The sequence below is a fragment of the Mizuhopecten yessoensis genome, unplaced genomic scaffold (assembly GCF_002113885.1).
Source record: "Mizuhopecten yessoensis strain PY_sf001 unplaced genomic scaffold, ASM211388v2 scaffold9171, whole genome shotgun sequence".
NCBI classification, from domain to species: domain Eukaryota; kingdom Metazoa; phylum Mollusca; class Bivalvia; order Pectinida; family Pectinidae; genus Mizuhopecten; species Mizuhopecten yessoensis.
This window is the reverse complement of record NW_018407914.1, coordinates 93,142-111,732: the sequence shown is the minus strand read 5'-3', so window position 1 is coordinate 111,732 and position 18,591 is coordinate 93,142. Positions and strand designations below refer to the sequence as shown.

Below are 18,591 nucleotides of genomic sequence, written 5' to 3'. Positions count from 1 at the left end.
AGCCTCGCATATATGCCACGTATTCCGTTGTTGATGACTGTGTGTCTGTCATTGGTTGTTGGATTAATGGAGACTATATGAAGAAGACTCACACAATCCAGATGTATAATCTGGTGACCAGAAATTGGACAGAGGAAGTCACTAAACAAATAGTGCTATGGGAACACAGTGTGTGCCCCATGTACCTGCCACAGTGGGATAACATCTAGAACACAGTTTGTGTCCCGTGTACCTGTCACACTGTGATCACCGCTAGAACACAGTGTGTATACCCTGTACCTACTACACTGTGTTCTAGCTGTGATCACAGCTAGAACACGGTGTGTGTACCCTGTACCTACTACACTGTGAACACAGCTAGAACACAGTGTGGGTACCCTGTACCTACTACACTGTGTTCTAGCTGTTATCACACTGTGGCAGGTACATGGTGCACACACTGTGTTTCCCTAGCTTTATTTGTTTACTGTCTTCCTCTGTCCAATTTCTGGTCACCAGATCATACATCTGGATTGTGTGAGCCTTCCTCATATAGTCTCCATTAATCCAACCACCAATCACAGACACACAGTCATCAACAACGGAATACGTGGCATATAGGCGAGGCTGGGGCACAGCACCTACTGTTTCCCACCGATTTTCACCTTCAATGAAGCAGTCAATGTTTGCTGCCATACGTCGCTGCTGATTGGCTAGATCTTCATACCATCCACCAATCACATAAAGGAGACCATTGTGTGTGAACAGTGTGTGGTCAGCACGTGGCATCAACATTGGGGGCAGACTAATCCAGGAGTCTGAGTTGGTGTCATACTTGTAGAAGTCAGAGAAGGTATCTTCGTCAATGTCTTGTAATCCCCCAGAAACATAAAGGAAATCCCCAACAGCTACCCCCGCATGTTGTGACCGATTTATTGGCATTGGCTGGATAGGACTCCAGCTATCATCCACTGGATTGTAACACTCACACGGGGCTGCATCTTCTGCCAGAGGGTTGCTAGCCGATGGGTCTCCACCAATGGCATACAGTTTTCCTTTGGCCTCTGCCAGAAAGAACCGACAACGTTCAGATCTCATCTGAGAAATGGAACTCCAGGTGTGGGTTGCAGGATTGTACTTAAACCCGTAGTTATGGATGATTTCCTGCATGTTGTCATTGAAACAGCCACCAACAACATAAAGGATATTGTTCATGACAACATGGCCGAAGTTACACTGCTGAACATGTGGGATCTGTGTGAGGGTTTTCCAAACCCGAGATCCTATCATACAATACCTCAAATCATTGGTCATACCACTGCGAGGACTAAACCCCCCCACACACACCAGCGCTTTCCTGTAGCCCCGTGTGTTAAGCAGACCTGACTTTTGCAGGCAACAAACTTCAGCAGGAAATCCTCTGGATATGGCATCTCTCATAGACATACTTATCTCCAGCAGTTTTTCAAAAGTGACATTTTGAGAGAGTTTGTTGATATCCTGACTAGAGATGTTCTCCCAATGGACACCGTCTAGAATAGGACTGACTTGAGGTAATCTCACTTCAGGCTGATGACAAATCCACATCACAACTGCTGATAGAAGGTCCCCCTCTGAGCAGTCTACAGGGTAGTTACAGAAGAACAGATTTCGTAACAGTGATGCAGGAATTTGTAGAAACTCTGATGAATATGAGAGAGCTACGAAGTTTTTACACATGAACTTAAGTATATGAACTTTCAACTCTGTCAAGGAGAAGAGGTCAGCCCAGTTAGCCATGTTGGCACAGTTCTCTATACTGAGATGATCTTTGAGGAAATCCGAGCATGCCTTGAGCACGGGTAACATCTGGATATGGTTGGCAGACAGCAGAATGTCCTCAATGTTATCTGGAAAAATAACAAAAAGGTGCTATCACTCACTCTGTAGCCAGTCAGGATTAAATGCAAAAGTTACAATGTAGAATACAATATACAACTGTTAATTCTTTAAGGATCATTAAATCACCAGTACAAATCTCTATAGTAATTTTGAAAACTGCCAAATGATGACAAATATGTTAAGTTTTAAACATTCAATAATTTTAGAGACACAAATTATTTTGAATCTAATACATGAATAAGACCTTTTTCTCTCCAGAAAGCAACTAAAACATAAAAATAATGAAGGTCAAATATGGCAGTAAAGTCATTGAAGCATTTGATTATGGTAAAAAAAGTCACTGAAGCATAAAATTAGGTAAAATAAGTCACTGAAGCATTAAAATAAGGTCAAATAAGTCACTGAAGCAAATAATGAAGGTAAAAAGAGTCACTGAAGCATAAAATTAGGTCAAATAAGTCACCGAAGCATTAAAATAAGGTCAAATAAGTTACTGAACCATTAAAATAAGGTTAAATAAGTCACTGAAGCAAATAATGAAGGTCAAAAGAGTCACTGAAGCATATAATGAAGGTCAAAAGAGTCACTGAAGCATTAAAATAAGGGCAAATAAGTCACTGAAGCATATAATGAAGGTCATATTTGGTAAGTTTTATCCTTGTACCACTTATAGTTACCTAGACATGAAGTTAATTCTCCTTAATGAAATATATGAGGGAATATTTTTGGACGTCACTGGAGCTTAAAATGTAGGTTAAATTGAGGCTCCCCTACATCAGTTCAGTAGAATGATCCTAGCTCCATCATTGATGCAAGTATTATATCATGTAGTACTTATAGCTACCCAGATACAGATTGAACAAATTGTAGAACAGAAGGTCAGATGGACAACGCATGCTTCTGTATCTCCTGTCAACATCGTTGAGCAGGGGATCAATACATTTACTGAAAAACCCATCAGATTAACTGGTAATGCTACCTCATCCAACCCGTCAGATTAACTGGTAATGCTACCTCACCCAACACATCAGATTAACTGGTAACGCTACCTCACCCAACACATCAGATTAACTGGAAATGCTACCTCAACCAACACATCAGATTAACTGGTAATGCTACCTCACCCAACACATTAGATTAACTGGTAACGCTACCTCAACAAACACATCAGATTAACTGGTAATGCTACCTCAACCAACACATCAGATTAACTGGTAATGCTACCTCAACCAACACATCCGATACCAGGACAAGGTAACAATACGAGTTTATTTACTGACAAAAGTACAGTGTAAGCTGTGAAAACACTAAATGTGTAGTCTTTGTGCAGTCTGAGACGTACAGTATAAAATATGTGAATATCTAAACAAAACATTAATTACATTTCACATGTGTGATTACAGTAGTTCTAATTTTTCACAGAGAAAAGATGAAAACTAGATAGGTAATGTTAGCATAGGTTGCCCTCATAAAACCACATTACATTTTTAGCAGTGAAAAATAAGGTTTTATAGTGAAAATAAAGTTGATATTTTCTACTGTGGGAAATAACTTTTTTTTTTCAAGATAAGCTGACCCATCAAGAGTTGGGTTTGATGTGAAGTCACAATATCCCGGACATTTCCTTATTGTGACATGGCAATAAAGTTCTTCCCTGTCTCCACATGTTTTGGCGGGGGACGTCAATCGTTTCTTTTCATATCTTTCCCTCGAATCAAATTATTTATCCAAATTGTGAAATATAACACTGTAATTCATTACGTAAGTATCCTCCACATTGTCTGATGTAGACATTAAACAAAGCAAACTTATAATAACCAAATCATTAGTGTTGGTGCATGGCTGTGTAGGACTGCAGTATAGAAATAAATCACAGCTGCTTGATTAAACAACTATATGGAATCTGCTTACTTTGACAAAAAGGATCTAATAATTACCAAAGTTGAGGAGGATCTTGGAAGTGTAGGCAAAGTCAATAAGGCTGTGTATGCCTGTGGCAGTGACGCCGTTCAGCTGTATTTCTGTCTGCTGACATTCCATCAACCCGTCTGTAAACATCGCCCTGAATCAGCAACGGCAATGTACCATTTACACGAGTACGTAAATACATGTAGCATGTCATAATTACTATACTTACAAAAGAGTTAATACACAAGAATCGAAAATGAGTGAACCAATTTCTTCCATCTTACAAGTAAATCGACTAAGTATATTATGACATATGCAGTTATTTTAAACTGTATGACTTATACAGAAGATGGAAGTTTTTTACTGATTTTCTTACTCTAACTCTCAAAGTTTATTGGTCTAGGTCATATTGGATGAGCTCAAAATACGTATTTTCAATGGGAAATAAGGGAAAATCTTTAAATCCGTCTCTTTTCAATAGGGTGAGAGGATTTCAACAAAATTTGATCTGGAGCATTAATATTGGGTCAAAATCAAGGGACCAAATAACAAAAATACAATCGTACAAGGGGTAAAACCCCACTCCATTTCTGGGAATTACATCACTAAGTTGTTGTGTGCACCTGATCCTGGCCCTTTACGAATATAAACAATTGCTTGGCATGAAGGGATGAATATAATATAGTAAATAGCTATCAGGATTGGCCCAGGGGTCTGGCCCATTAACCCTTGTAGAATAAGCCTAGACCCTTTAACCATGTATACAAATACATTCAGATCTCTACCTGCTTTCAAAGCACACTTTGTCTTTGAATCTTGGAATTAATTTCTGTATAAAAGTGTATACATTCTATATATATATATGTGATATGATCCAATCGTAATGAGGATGTAGGAAAATTTGTGACATCTGAAATATGTCTAAATAAACAAAGCAGTATATGGAAGTGAACTTTGTACAACCAATTAGGAAACTTTTGGTTTAACACAATAGGGTAATATAATTGTCACTTTATAAGCAGAGGAGAATATTGTTATAAGAGGAGCTATATTAGCGTTTTGTTTCTGAAAGTATGATTGTGTTTTGCCAAGCAATATTTAACAGGTAGAAGATATTGTACTGTTTCAATGTTATGAACCAGGGACAAAGTCCCCTTGGGTGGGTCCAGACCCCCAGATCAAACCATAGTAGCATACATGTGAATTCAGTTCGTTATATCCAGTAGCTACATTGATAATTGGTGGAGCAATTGTAAAGGTGATGACTGACTGTAACGTACATTTTTGGAAAGCTAGAGCATAATAGATTTTAAAATACATTTGTACCTTAGTTTACAAAGCCTTCTTACCGAAAATACTGACAGCATGATGCCAGCACAACTCTGTGAGCTGGAAATTTCTGATTCTGTGCTGTCAGAATGACATCAAACAATTGTTGTTTGTCCCGGAGATGTTTGAGTCCAGCCAGGACACTGTGCCCATGATCAGTGGCCTCAAACTTCACCTGGTCGGGCATAGTGGACCCTGGTGTGTCCTGTCGTACCATCTCACACACTAGTCATATCATCAGTCACAACTGGTCCATAAATAAACAAAACAAATCAAATATAATTATTACAGTGACTTCCAAGGATTCTTTGTCTGTCAATAAAAATCAATAAGTATAACCTATTAAATTATTACAGTAAATAAACAATTAAACAGCAAAAAATAAAAATAAATGCATATTCTGTGCGTAAAAATGCAATAGAGCCCTACAGTTGTGTACTACCTCCTACCTCCGGTCACACTCCAACTGATCAGCTACTTATAGTCAGCATTGTGGAAACCCTTTACCTCCGGTCACACTCCAACTGATCAGCTACTTATAGTCAGCATTGTGGAAACCCTTGATCTACGATCACACTCCAACTGATCAGCTACTTATAGTCAGCATTGTGGAAACCCTTTACCTCCGATCACACTCCAACTGATCAGCTACTTATAGTCAGCATTGTGGAAACCCTTTACCTCCGATCACACTCCAACTGATCAGCTACTTATAGTCAGCATTGTGGAAACCCTTTACCTCCGATCACACTCCAACTGATCAGCTACTTATAGTCAGCATTGTGGAAACCCTTTACCTCCGATCACACTCCAACTGATCAGCTACTTATAGTCAGCATTGTGGAAACCCTTTACCTCCGATCACACTCCAACTGATCAGCTACTTATAGTCAGCATTGTGGAAACCCTTTACCTCCGATCACACTCCAACTGATCAGCTACTTATAGTCAGCATTGTGGAAACCCTTTACCTCCGATCACACTCCAACTGATCAGCTACTTATAGTCAGCATTGTGGAAACCCTTTACCTCCGATCACACTCCAACTGATCAGCTACTTATAGTCAGCATTGTGGAAACCCTTTACCTCCGATCACACTCCAACTGATCAGCTACTTATAGTCAGCATTGTGGAAACCCTTTACCTCCGATCACACTCCAACTGATCAGCTACTTATAGTCAGCATTGTGGAAACCCTTTACCTCCGATCACACTCCAACTGATCAGCTACTTATAGTCAGCATTGTGGAAACCCTTTACCTCCGATCACACTCCAACTGATCAGCTACTTATAGTCAGCATTGTGGAAACCCTTTACCTCCGATCACACTCCAACTGATCAGCTACTTATAGTCAGCATTGTGGAAACCCTTTACCTCCGATCACACTCCAACTGATCAGCTACTTATAGTCAGCATTGTGGAAACCCTTTACCTCCGATCACACTCCAACTGATCAGCTACTTATAGTCAGCATTGTGGAAACCCTTTACCTCCGATCACACTCCAACTGATCAGCTACTTATAGTCAGCATTGTGGAAACCCTTTACCTCCGATCACACTCCAACTGATCAGCTACTTATAGTCAGCATTGTGGAAACCCTTTACCTCCGATCACACTCCAACTGATCAGCTACTTATAGTCAGCATTGTGGAAACCCTTTACCTCCGATCACACTCCAACTGATCAGCTACTTATAGTCAGCATTGTGGAAACCCTTTACCTCCGATCACACTCCAACTGATCAGCTACTTATAGTCAGCATTGTGGAAACCCTTTACCTCCGATCACACTCCAACTGATCAGCTACTTATAGTCAGCATTGTGGAAACCCTTTACCTCCGATCACACTCCAACTGATCAGCTACTTATAGTCAGCATTGTGGAAACCCTTTACCTCCGATCACACTCCAACTGATCAGCTACTTATAGTCAGCATTGTGGAAACCCTTTACCTCCGATCACACTCCAACTGATCAGCTACTTATAGTCAGCATTGTGGAAACCCTTTACCTCCGATCACACTCCAACTGATCAGCTACTTATAGTCAGCATTGTGGAAACCCTTTACCTCCGATCACACTCCAACTGATCAGCTACTTATAGTCAGCATTGTGGAAACCCTTTACCTCCGATCACACTCCAACTGATCAGCTACTTATAGTCAGCATTGTGGAAACCCTTTACCTCCGATCACACTCCAACTGATCAGCTACTTATAGTCAGCATTGTGGAAACCCTTTACCTCCGATCACACTCCAACTGATCAGCTACTTATAGTCAGCATTGTGGAAACCCTTTACCTCCGATCACACTCCAACTGATCAGCTACTTATAGTCAGCATTGTGGAAACCCTTTACCTCCGATCACACTCCAACTGATCAGCTACTTATAGTCAGCATTGTGGAAACCCTTTACCTCCGATCACACTCCAACTGATCAGCTACTTATAGTCAGCATTGTGGAAACCCTTTACCTCCGATCACACTCCAACTGATCAGCTACTTATAGTCAGCATTGTGGAAACCCTTTACCTCCGATCACACTCCAACTGATCAGCTACTTATAGTCAGCATTGTGGAAACCCTTTACCTCCGATCACACTCCAACTGATCAGCTACTTATAGTCAGCATTGTGGAAACCCTTTACCTCCGATCACACTCCAACTGATCAGCTACTTATAGTCAGCATTGTGGAAACCCTTTACCTCCGATCACACTCCAACTGATCAGCTACTTATAGTCAGCATTGTGGAAACCCTTTACCTCCGATCACACTCCAACTGATCAGCTACTTATAGTCAGCATTGTGGAAACCCTTTACCTCCGATCACACTCCAACTGATCAGCTACTTATAGTCAGCATTGTGGAAACCCTTTACCTCCGATCACACTCCAACTGATCAGCTACTTATAGTCAGCATTGTGGAAACCCTTTACCTCCGATCACACTCCAACTGATCAGCTACTTATAGTCAGCATTGTGGAAACCCTTTACCTCCGATCACACTCCAACTGATCAGCTACTTATAGTCAGCATTGTGGAAACCCTTTACCTCCGATCACACTCCAACTGATCAGCTACTTATAGTCAGCATTGTGGAAACCCTTGACCTACGATCACACTCCAACTGATCAGCTACTTATAGTCAGCATTGTGGAAACCCTTTACCTCCGATCACACTCCAACTGATCAGCTACTTGTAGTCAGCATTGTGGAAACCCTTCAGCAACTTATAGTCAGCATTACATTTAACCGGTTGCCTAGCCTGGTCCACAAGTTAGATATACATATAAAGGAAATCATTATAAGGGGAGGCTATTTCTGTATAGATAAAACCGTAGAATTGTTTTGTGCTTTGCCTGCAGTGTCACAGGCGTCCTAAAGAAGTAGGTTAAATATTTTGATATTAAATACATAGCCGTAACAATATGTGATGCACTTACAGAAATTTACTGCATGGTTTAATATTGTCATAGACGTCAATAGTTTTGTGTTCAACAACCGTGTCTACACGATTCAGTTATAACATGACGCAGCATTTCTATTTATAGATGTTCATGTCACAGTTTAATTGTATGCTTCACTGAACTTTTCACATCCACCCTTGGGCACATGTTACTTAGTCACTTTTAACTTTAACTTTATTATTAGTGTCAATTTAAAGCTGCACTCGTTTAAAGAAGGAATTGTATGTTATTTTGCACTGACCACAATTAATCTGGTCTTTCCATCATTTAGCCAGCAGGGGGGGGGGTAGGTAAATCTTGTACGCCGCTCCCGCTCCCGTCCCAAAACACCGTACCAGGCATATAGAGATATTTTAATATCTCATTATCTTTACAGACAGCACTGGTAATCCAGTCATCTGACAACCATTTTTACTGAAGTTGACTGGCTAGAGGATGAGTCTCCACTGTAGAAATGTCTGTTTCATTAAAAATCTGGGACTTTATCTAAAACTATACAGGCATCAACATGATTTCTCTGATTATATCTGTAAGAGACCAAACAGGTGGATCCCCCGGGCTAACTTCAGCTGATTATTCTCAGGCCCTGAAGCTTTCAGCAACACAACCGTGGTAACTGTACATGGTTTTGACAGGTATAGATTTCTGTCAATAATGTCTTTTGTCAGGTTAAATGAGCCAGAGGGTATAGGAAGCAACACAAATTAGGTGATATACAGTGTACATAGCTAGGAGTGAGTCATATGTGCAATACAGAAACTGTACTCATATTTGTCTATAGTAAAGATGAATTTGTAAAGCCATGATAGCAAAAATCCTATTTATAGTAATGGTGACTCATAACTCGAACAACAAACGGAGAAGAAAGGTACCTGTGTAGGTATGACACCTGCAGCTTCTCTATATAGTAACTGTGATTTTCCTTGATCCCAGAAAGAGGCAATAAATGTGGGGACCCCCCGCAGAATTGGGGATGAATTTGCATTTATGCCCTATACTTTGGGACACATGAACTGCACCCATCACAATATCTGGGATCTTTGTATTTCTCCCTACTTCTAAACCTTTTGTTTAAAGTTCACCAATGCCGGGTGGGGTTGAAGGCAATGGGTTCCGTCCCTGTGTCTGCATTGTTTTTCAATTGAGTGGATGTGCATCAAATCATCACTATCATATAAAGAGGCAAATACACCAACTTACCACCTCATATCACAGGAGCCTGAAGTTCTGTCAACAATTAATAATAACAGTAATACAAAAAAATACCTATAAAATGCTTTTTTTTTTTTTTTTAAGCATCTCATACACACATGGAAATACAGGCTTAAATGACAGGATATCAAACACGAACAACCATTCAACTTGCCACTATACTGAATGTGTTGGAATGTACTCGGATGTACTGTTTTTTTAAGTATTTAATAGGTATTTTTTTATATTACAGTTATTCTGTTTTTATATACAATATATATATATATAACACAGTCCTTTCTAATTTCTATATGTAAGTGTACTGTATATATAATAATTCTAATGTATTTGTAATTTCCTACGACTAGAAAGTGTGGGGGAGACGTNCCACTCACCGTCTCAAAATAAATATTAATAGAAAATCAACCGTCTTCCGAAGTGCAGGAAGTAGGGCCAGTGACAGATCACGAGTATAGGACACAACTGGCGATATATTGATATGAAATCTTGGACGATACATTGTACTAAGTTCATTGTTTACCTGTACAGTAACCGTCAACAATATTGACGCCGGTACGTTAGTCAACAGACCTATCAACGTACACGTATGATAGTGTCTTTGTATCTCTACAGAATCCACTGAAATAGAATGGGTAATGTTTAAAACAGATAAACTCCTACCTTCACGATCCCCGAGACGTAGTAGACGGGTGGCAGTGTCAATGTATTGAAGCTGAAGCCAGTCAACCTTACAATGTTTACTAGCTGTTCACTTCCTGTTAAGGTCAGGGGTCACACTGCAACCGGCATGGTCCAGGGTAAAACACGGATAAAGAAAACCAGAATATCATGGATGGGTATCGTTACATCTGTTACTCAACTTTGTATCTTATCTTGTTAACATCTTGTTAAAGTTCTAATTTGAATTGGTTTATTCTACATTGTAAAATGTTATTCTTAATGTCTTAATGTTAATATGAACCGCAGTTCACTTCACCACTATGGTAAATTAAACCGCCCCATGGTGAAATGTATTACTGTAAAATTTTCAAATCATTTTCTTTTTGACAATTCTTCATAAGCTTACATTAGTTTGTTGTCCTATAATATGAAAATAATAAAATTAAGTCTAGGGTAGAGAAATTTAGGGTGGGCAGGGGGGGCTTTACTTTACCATTGTAACAGGAAAGAGAATAGTGTGCTTCCACCGGGGATCGAACCCTCGATCTCCAGGTTCCTAGTCGGACACTCTACCACTGAGCTAAAGGGAAATTCCCTACAGCTGACGCTTGTAAGGCAACCTAATTAATCCACATCTTTTACACTATTCCCCCCTTTTTTTCACATATCAACCCAGGTTATTTGACTCCCCGCCATGGGTTTTCCTACCTTGAACGGGGAGGGTCAACGGCACCAGTTTGTAATAGGACGAGGAAAAGTGATAAAGATATTACCGTCGCTGGGGATCGAACCCGCGACCCTTGGCTCTCCAGCCCGATCCTCTACCGCTAAGCTAAAGGGAAATTCCCCCTAGTTCGAAGCTAGATGGCAACCTTAATCCTATGTACAATTGAACCCTGCCACACTACTCCCCGTCACAACAGAGAGGGCCACGGACACCATTTGTAACAGGAAAGAGAATAGTGTGCTTCCACCGGGGATCGAACCCTCGATCTCCAGGTTCCTAGTCGGATGCTCTACCACTGAGCTAAAGGGAAATTCCCTACTGCTGACGCTTGTAAGGCAACCTAATTAATCCACATCTTTTACACTATAATGGTGTAATGAAGGGTACCGGTTTCAGCATATTTTTTCCATTTGACCTTTATAAACCAATTCTTTTTAACTTTACATCAATCTTGTACATCGGCCCTGGATCCGGACTGTAAACCCGATCAAATCATATACCCCGGGTAAAATACAAATTGTATACCCCGGGTAAAATACAAATCATATACCCCGGGTAAAATACAAATCATATACCCCGGGTAAAATACAAATCATATACCCTGGGTAAAATACAAATCGTATACCCCGGAAAAATTACCACTTTTGACAAACGATCAGGAATATGGTGTTGATTTCTTGTTAAAACACAGTTGTGATGTCATCCTTTGTTTTCCTTGTATATTATACAGTAGAATGTACCAAGAAAAACATGCAGCTGTTCATTATTAAGCAGTAACTCTCCATTATTGTGTTTAAAAATGGACAGCTACAGGCTACAAAAATTGTCAGGAATAGCAAATTTAGAAAAGAATCCACCATTGACTTTCATGTATAGTTTTATTAGATACTTGTACATTAAAATACAAAATAAATTTGACAGTAAAACAAAAAAAATATAATTCAAAGTTATATTTGAACGAATTATATTCCAACAGACAATTTCAAGTTAATTTTATTGAGGAAAAAAGTCTTTGAGAACTATTAATCCAACAGATTGCTTTTGACTTGTTTGATGAGGAAATAATACACCAACTATTTAAAACAAGAATTCCACGGAAGTGGATTTGTCGCCTGCGCAGGAAGCTGGGAGATTACAAGAAATAGATACACTTTTCATTTCAAGAAATAATGTTAAAAGTAAGCAATAATCATAGATTATGTTTTTGGATGGCATCATTTTGTTATATAATCTGTTATTCTGGGAAGAATACTCTGAGTTTTAAGGAACTTGCTATGGATACTCATTGTCTCAATTCCACTCCAATATGGTGTCCATAAGCAAAACCAGCATCGCCTCATTGGTATCCATAAAAAAATTCTTGAAAACGCAAGTATGCTTAGCACTGCATGAAGTTTAAGTTTGATCGGCCCAAGGAAACTCGAGATATCGCACGAAAACAGATTTTCTATTTATAGTAACAGTGACCTTGACCTTTGACCTTCGGACCTGAAAAGCAATCCCAAGCAAGCACTTTTGGTAAGGAAGCACTGCATGAAGTTTGAGTTTGATCGGCCCAAGGAAACTCAAGTTATCGAACGAAAACAGATTTTCTATTTATAGTAACAGTGACCTTGACCTGTGACCTTCAGATCTGAAAAGCAATCCCAAGCAAGCACTTTTGGTAAGGAAGCACTGCATGAAGTTTAAGTTTGATCGGCCCAAGGAAACTCAAGTTATCGCACAAAAACAGAATTTTTATTTATAGTAACAGTGACCTTGACCTTTGACCTTCGGACCTGAAAAGCAATCCAAAGCAAGCACTTTTGGTAAGGAAGCACTGCATGAAGTTTGAGTTTAATCGGCCCAAGGAAACTCAAGTTATCACACGAAAACCTCTGTGCGAACGACGCCGACATAGCAATACCTATGTGTCACCAGCTTTTTCGCAGGCGACACAAAAACCCATAATCATCTGAAACAGATGATTGAGGGAATGGGAAAATATATCTACCGCTGATTCAGGAATGATCCAATAGATCTTCACACTAAGATCCATACTTGAGGTAGTCCTATAGACACTTGCTGATGAATCAAGCCATGGTTATGGATATAATTTTTTATTTTTTGGAAGCTAGATAATTAACTGCCATCAGTGTTGATGATGTTGATTGAAGTTTTAATTGTTTTTGTTTCAGTAATTTCTCGATGCATGTTCAATCCAGGTGGAATTAAAAACATTTTCACTGTTGTTCTCTGTTCAATGTGTTTTCTTAACCAGCATGTCCTTAAATTAAAAATCCGTCAACATTATGTTGAAAGCATTTATGTCATCTCCTGAGAATTACATGTTCTCACTTGAAACAACCAAGTTGGACTGACTGATAAATACCCAGGATTTACTGTACAGTGTAAAAAATACCCTGTTAGGCTGAGGCATTGTTTACATAATGCGTCCAGGGTGTGACAGAAGGTCTCCAGGGCATTTATCATGATTCATTACCACCATTTGCCTGTATTTTTTTTTGTGACAGTGGCCAAAATAAAGTGATATTAAGAGAAATCGACATAAAATCAGGTGATAATAAAAGAATTGAATTGCATAGATTATATAGCAGGAAAAACGGTGCATCAAAAAAAACATGATAATAACCGAAAAGTGACATTAACAGACGTGATATTAGGTGAAATGTACTGTACTAGTGTTCCGATGTGAAAATCATGTGCATTTCCAAATATAGTCGACTACAATGATGCTCTGGACCAAATCTGGCGAAAATCCCTCAAATTGTACAGAATAAGACGCATCTTAAAATTTCACCTCAATTTCCATTCAGATCAAGTTTAGCTGTTTAGGACTAGAAGTGTTTTATAGGAAAAGTTGACGGATGGATGGACTTTGGACCTGATGAGCTAATGAATCTTCTGATTTTAAATATTTTCACAACAAAAATCATAATTATNGGGGGGGGGGGGGGGGGGGGGGGGGGGGGGGGGTGTACAATGAAATCAGTTTGTCTGTCCGTCAGTATTTCTGTATACAGAATCTTGTCCCAACAACACCTACTGTTTTTATCAAAATTTTGTGAAGCTCAACTGATGTAGTCAGCATTCCCTGAAGTTATGCACCTGCTCTTATCTTTTGATCTGGCAAACAAGAGGCCCTATGGGCCTGCATCGCTCACCTGGTATTAATCTTACACTTGTAATCTTATAAGAGGACTAAAATACAGCTACAGGCAGAATATCAGTGTTTGATTCATAAGAACGTATTAAAAGATTTAAATATGACACCTGTGACCTTGAATGTCAAACAAGGACATTAGGTTGAAAGTGGGTCAAGGTCATTCATTTGAACAAACTTGGTAGCACTTCATCCAAGCATGCTACTGGCCAAATATTATCCCCCTGGGCATTTTGGTTACTAAGAAGAAGTTGTTGGAAGATTTTACGACATTTGACCCCATGTGACCTTAAAAGTGGATCAAGGTCATTCATTTGAAAAAACTTGGTAGTCATTCATCCCAGCATTCTACAGGCCCAATATCAGTACCCTGGGGCTTTTGGTTATTGAGAAGAAGTTGTTTGAAGATTTTAAGACATTTGACCCGTGACCTTGAAAGTGGGTCAAGGTCATTTGTTTGAACAAACTTAGTAGCCCTTCACTCTAGCATGCTACTGGCCAAATATCATCACCCTAGGCCTTTTGGTTATTGAGAAGAAGTAGTTTAAAATACCGGTAAAATATTGACGCCGGACGCCGCACGCCGCACCACGGCATAAGCTCACTTGGCCCTCCGTGACAGGTGAGCTAAAAAAGGGAGTTATGCTCCTTTTTATGAAATGGAGTCCGGGCATATCTTCGTTATAATTTCACATGGAGAAAGCAGATTTGCTATGCAAGTATATGTTGGAATGGTGGAGCGCTAAGTACAACAAGAGGCCCAGAGGGCCTGTATCGCTCACCTGAATATTTAAGCAGTCATAGCAAAATATTCTCATTACATATTATATTGCACTAAAAATATTTCCCTCGCAAACTTTGTCGGCTCATCTGTTGAAACTACCAGCAAAATATTATTATAAGATTCTATGCTTTTTGATTCTTCTTCAGAAGTTGCTTGACATATTTTCCCCTGTTATCTTGTAAGTAGGTCAATGTCATTTTCCTTCTCAAATTGGTTAGCTCTATTCCAAAAAGCTACAAGTCAAATCTTATGAATTCATTCCTTTCAGTTCTTAAGAACAAATCCTTTAAAATGTTGTTGACCTCTGTGACCTCAAAAGTAGGTTGAGGTCATTTTCATTCGCAAACTTTGGTGAGCTCTATCCCAGAAGTCACCAGACAAATATTATAATTTTATGCCTTTTAATTCTTCAGAAGAAGTTGTTTTAAGCGCAAGACATATCTGACTCCTGTGACCTTGAAAGTAGGTCAAGGACAAGTTCATTCGCAAACTTTGTTGAGCTCTATCCCAGGAAATAACCAGCCAAATATTAAGGTTCTATACCTTCCAGTTCTTCAGAAGAAGTCATTTGAAGTGTTTGACATATCTGACCTTAAAAGTAGGTCAAGGTCATTTTCATTCTCAAACTTTGTTGGGCTCTTTTCCAGGAAGCTACAAGCCAAATATTTAGGTTCTATACGTTTCAGTTCTTCAGAAGAAGTCGTTTGAAGCATTTGACATATTTAACCACTGTGACCTTGAAAGTAAGTCAAACTAATTTTCATTCTCAAACTTTGTTGGGCTCTATTCCAGGAGGCCACCAGCCAAATATAAAGATTACATACCTTTCAGTTCCTCAGAAAAAGTCGTTTGAAGTGTTTGACATATTTGACCCCTGTGACCTTGAAAGTAGGTCAAGGTCATTTTCATTCTCAAACTTTGTCGGGCTCCTACCAACAAAGCTTTCAGCCAAATATCATGACTCTAGTCCTGTCCGTTCTTCAAAGGAAGGTGTTTAAAGGAAAAGTTGACAGAAGAGGACGGAGACGGACGACGGACGGATGACGGACCGTGCACCATGACATAAGCTCACTTGCCCTTTGGTCAGGTGAGCTAAAAAGGAGGTCTCTGTGACCTATAGTTTAACATTTGACCTTATCCTTTTCAAAGGATGTCCGGGGCATATCTTCAACACTATTTCACCTGGTGTAACCAGATTTAGTATTCAAATACATCTTGGGATATCAGAGCGTCAGGTACAAACAGGAGGTGTTGTGATCTATGGTTAATTGGCCTCAGCCATCGAAAACAACTTTCTAGGACAAATCTTCTACACTATTTCACCTTGAGTTAGTAGATTTGGTACATCTTGCAATAGCAGAATGTCAAGTACAAAAAGTAGGTTACTGTGACTGGTGCTTTGACCTTTTAATTATCTTTTGGAAAAAGTTTGTCTCATACTATTCACCTGGATTAACAAGATTTGGTTTGCAAGCATGTCTCCCCTGGCAAAGTGTGGAGCACAAAAATTAGATCACTGTGACCTATATCCTAAGATAGGTCTACAGCAAAACAAAGAAATCATTATTGGTGGGGGACCATGGTTTGCTTTGCAATACTTTGCCTTATTCATTTAATTATTTCTTGAAAGAACTAATCCTACAGTTCTTGTTGCATGTAGGCGGGTATAAGTCTGCCGTTCTGGCTACAGTTCTAGTTATTATTAACACCCAGTATTTACAAATTTTATTGCTTATTTCAGCTATAGTGTAGAAAGGAGAAATAATGATTGTACTAAATATTTCAAATTCAAACACTGAATTATATGAAAACAATAATAAATTAAAAATATTTTTTATTTCAATTCAGACATTGAACATTTCATCACAGTTGAAGTTTTCAGCATTCACAGTTAATTTCATGTTCCATAGTTTTAGTACATAGGAATAGGTTTTAAACANTTCTCAAACTTTGTTGGGCTCTATTCCAGGAGGCCACCAGCCAAATATAAAGATTACATACCTTTCAGTTCCTCAGAAAAAGTCGTTTGAAGTGTTTGACATATTTGACCCCTGTGACCTTGAAAGTAGGTCAAGGTCATTTTCATTCTCAAACTTTGTCGGGCTCCTACCAACAAAGCTTTCAGCCAAATATCATGACTCTAGTCCTGTCCGTTCTTCAAAGGAAGGTGTTTAAAGGAAAAGTTGACAGAAGAGGACGGACGACGGACGACGGACGGATGACGGACCGTGCACCATGACATAAACTCACTTGCCCTTTGGTCAGGTGAGCTAAAAAGGAGGTCTCTGTGACCTATAGTTTAACATTTGACCTTATCCTTTTCAAAGGATGTCCGGGGCATATCTTCAACACTATTTCACCTGGTGTAACCAGATTTAGTATTCAAATACATCTTGGGATATCAGAGCGTCAGGTACAAACAGGAGGTGTTGTGATCTATGGTTAATTGGCCTCAGCCATCGAAAACAACTTTCTAGGACAAATCTTCTACACTATTTCACCTTGAGTTAGTAGATTTGGTACATCTTGCAATAGCAGAATGTCAAGTACAAAAAGTAGGTTACTGTGACTGGTGCTTTGACCTTTTAATTATCTTTTGGAAAAAGTTTGTCTCATACTATTCACCTGGATTAACAAGATTTGGTTTGCAAGCATGTCTCCCCTGGCAAAGTGTGGAGCACAAAAATTAGATCACTGTGACCTATATCCTAAGATAGGTCTAAGGCAAAACAAAGAAATCATTATTGGTGGGTGACCATGGTTTGCTTTGCAATACTTTGCCTTATTCATTTAATTATTTCTTGAAAGAACTAATCCTACAGTTCTTGTTGCATGTAGGCGGGTATAAGTCTGCCGTTCTGGCTACAGTTCTAGTTATTATTAACACCCAGTATTTACAAATTTTATTGCTTATTTCAGCTATAGTGTAGAAAGGAGAAATAATGATTGTACTAAATATTTCAAATTCAAACACTGAATTATATGAAAACAATAATAAATTAAAAATATTTTTTATTTCAATTCAGACATTGAACATTTCATCACAGTTGAAGTTTTCAGCATTCACAGTTAATTTCATGTTCCATAGTTTTAGTACATAGGAATAGGTTTTAAACATGTTTTGTCATTTATACAGAGGTGCATGATTTACCTGTGTTTTCATTAATACAGAGGTGCATGATTTACCTGTGTTTTGTCATTAATACAGAGGTGCATGATTTACCTGTGTTTTCATTAATACAGAGGTGCATGATTTACCTGTGTTTTGTCATTAATACAGAGGTGCATGATTTACCTGTGTTTTGATATTAATACAGAGGTGCATGATTTACCTGTGTTTTCATTAATACAGAGGTGCATGATTTACCTGTGTTTTGTCATTAATACAGAGGTGCATGATTTACCTGTGTTTTCATTAATACAGAGGTGCATGATTTACCTGTGTTTTCATTAATACAGAGGTGCATGATTTAC

At 39.0% G+C, this 18,591-nt stretch overlaps 1 protein-coding gene across 1 annotated transcript; it reads right to left on the bottom strand.

Annotated features, from left to right (window-relative positions):
* Window positions 1-395: 395 nt before the first annotated feature.
* On the bottom strand, window positions 396-10,546 carry LOC110457514 (kelch-like protein 26). Its single transcript, XM_021508829.1, has 4 exons — window positions 10,444-10,546; window positions 5,118-5,344; window positions 3,798-3,922; window positions 396-1,868 (listed from the first exon to the last, which is right to left on the bottom strand). Exons 2-4 carry the CDS (start codon window positions 5,312-5,314, stop codon window positions 400-402), a joined length of 1,791 nt encoding a protein of 596 aa, XP_021364504.1. The 5' UTR covers window positions 5,315-5,344; window positions 10,444-10,546; the 3' UTR covers window positions 396-399.
* Between the last annotated feature and the right edge of the window lie 8,045 nt (window positions 10,547-18,591).

Bases quoted from the DNA above. Each gene is read 5' to 3' on its own strand.
- LOC110457514 (XM_021508829.1), bottom strand. From the start codon at position 5,314: ATGGTACGACAGGACACACCAGGGTCCACTATGCCCGACCAGGTGAAG. The intron at 3,923-5,117 runs GTAAGAAGGCTT...TTGCTGATTCAG, and splicing joins TCATGCTGTCAGTATTTTCG to GGCGATGTTTACAGACGGGT. The intron at 1,869-3,797 runs GTAATTATTAGA...TTATTTTTCCAG, and splicing joins CAAGATCCTCCTCAACTTTG to ATAACATTGAGGACATTCTG.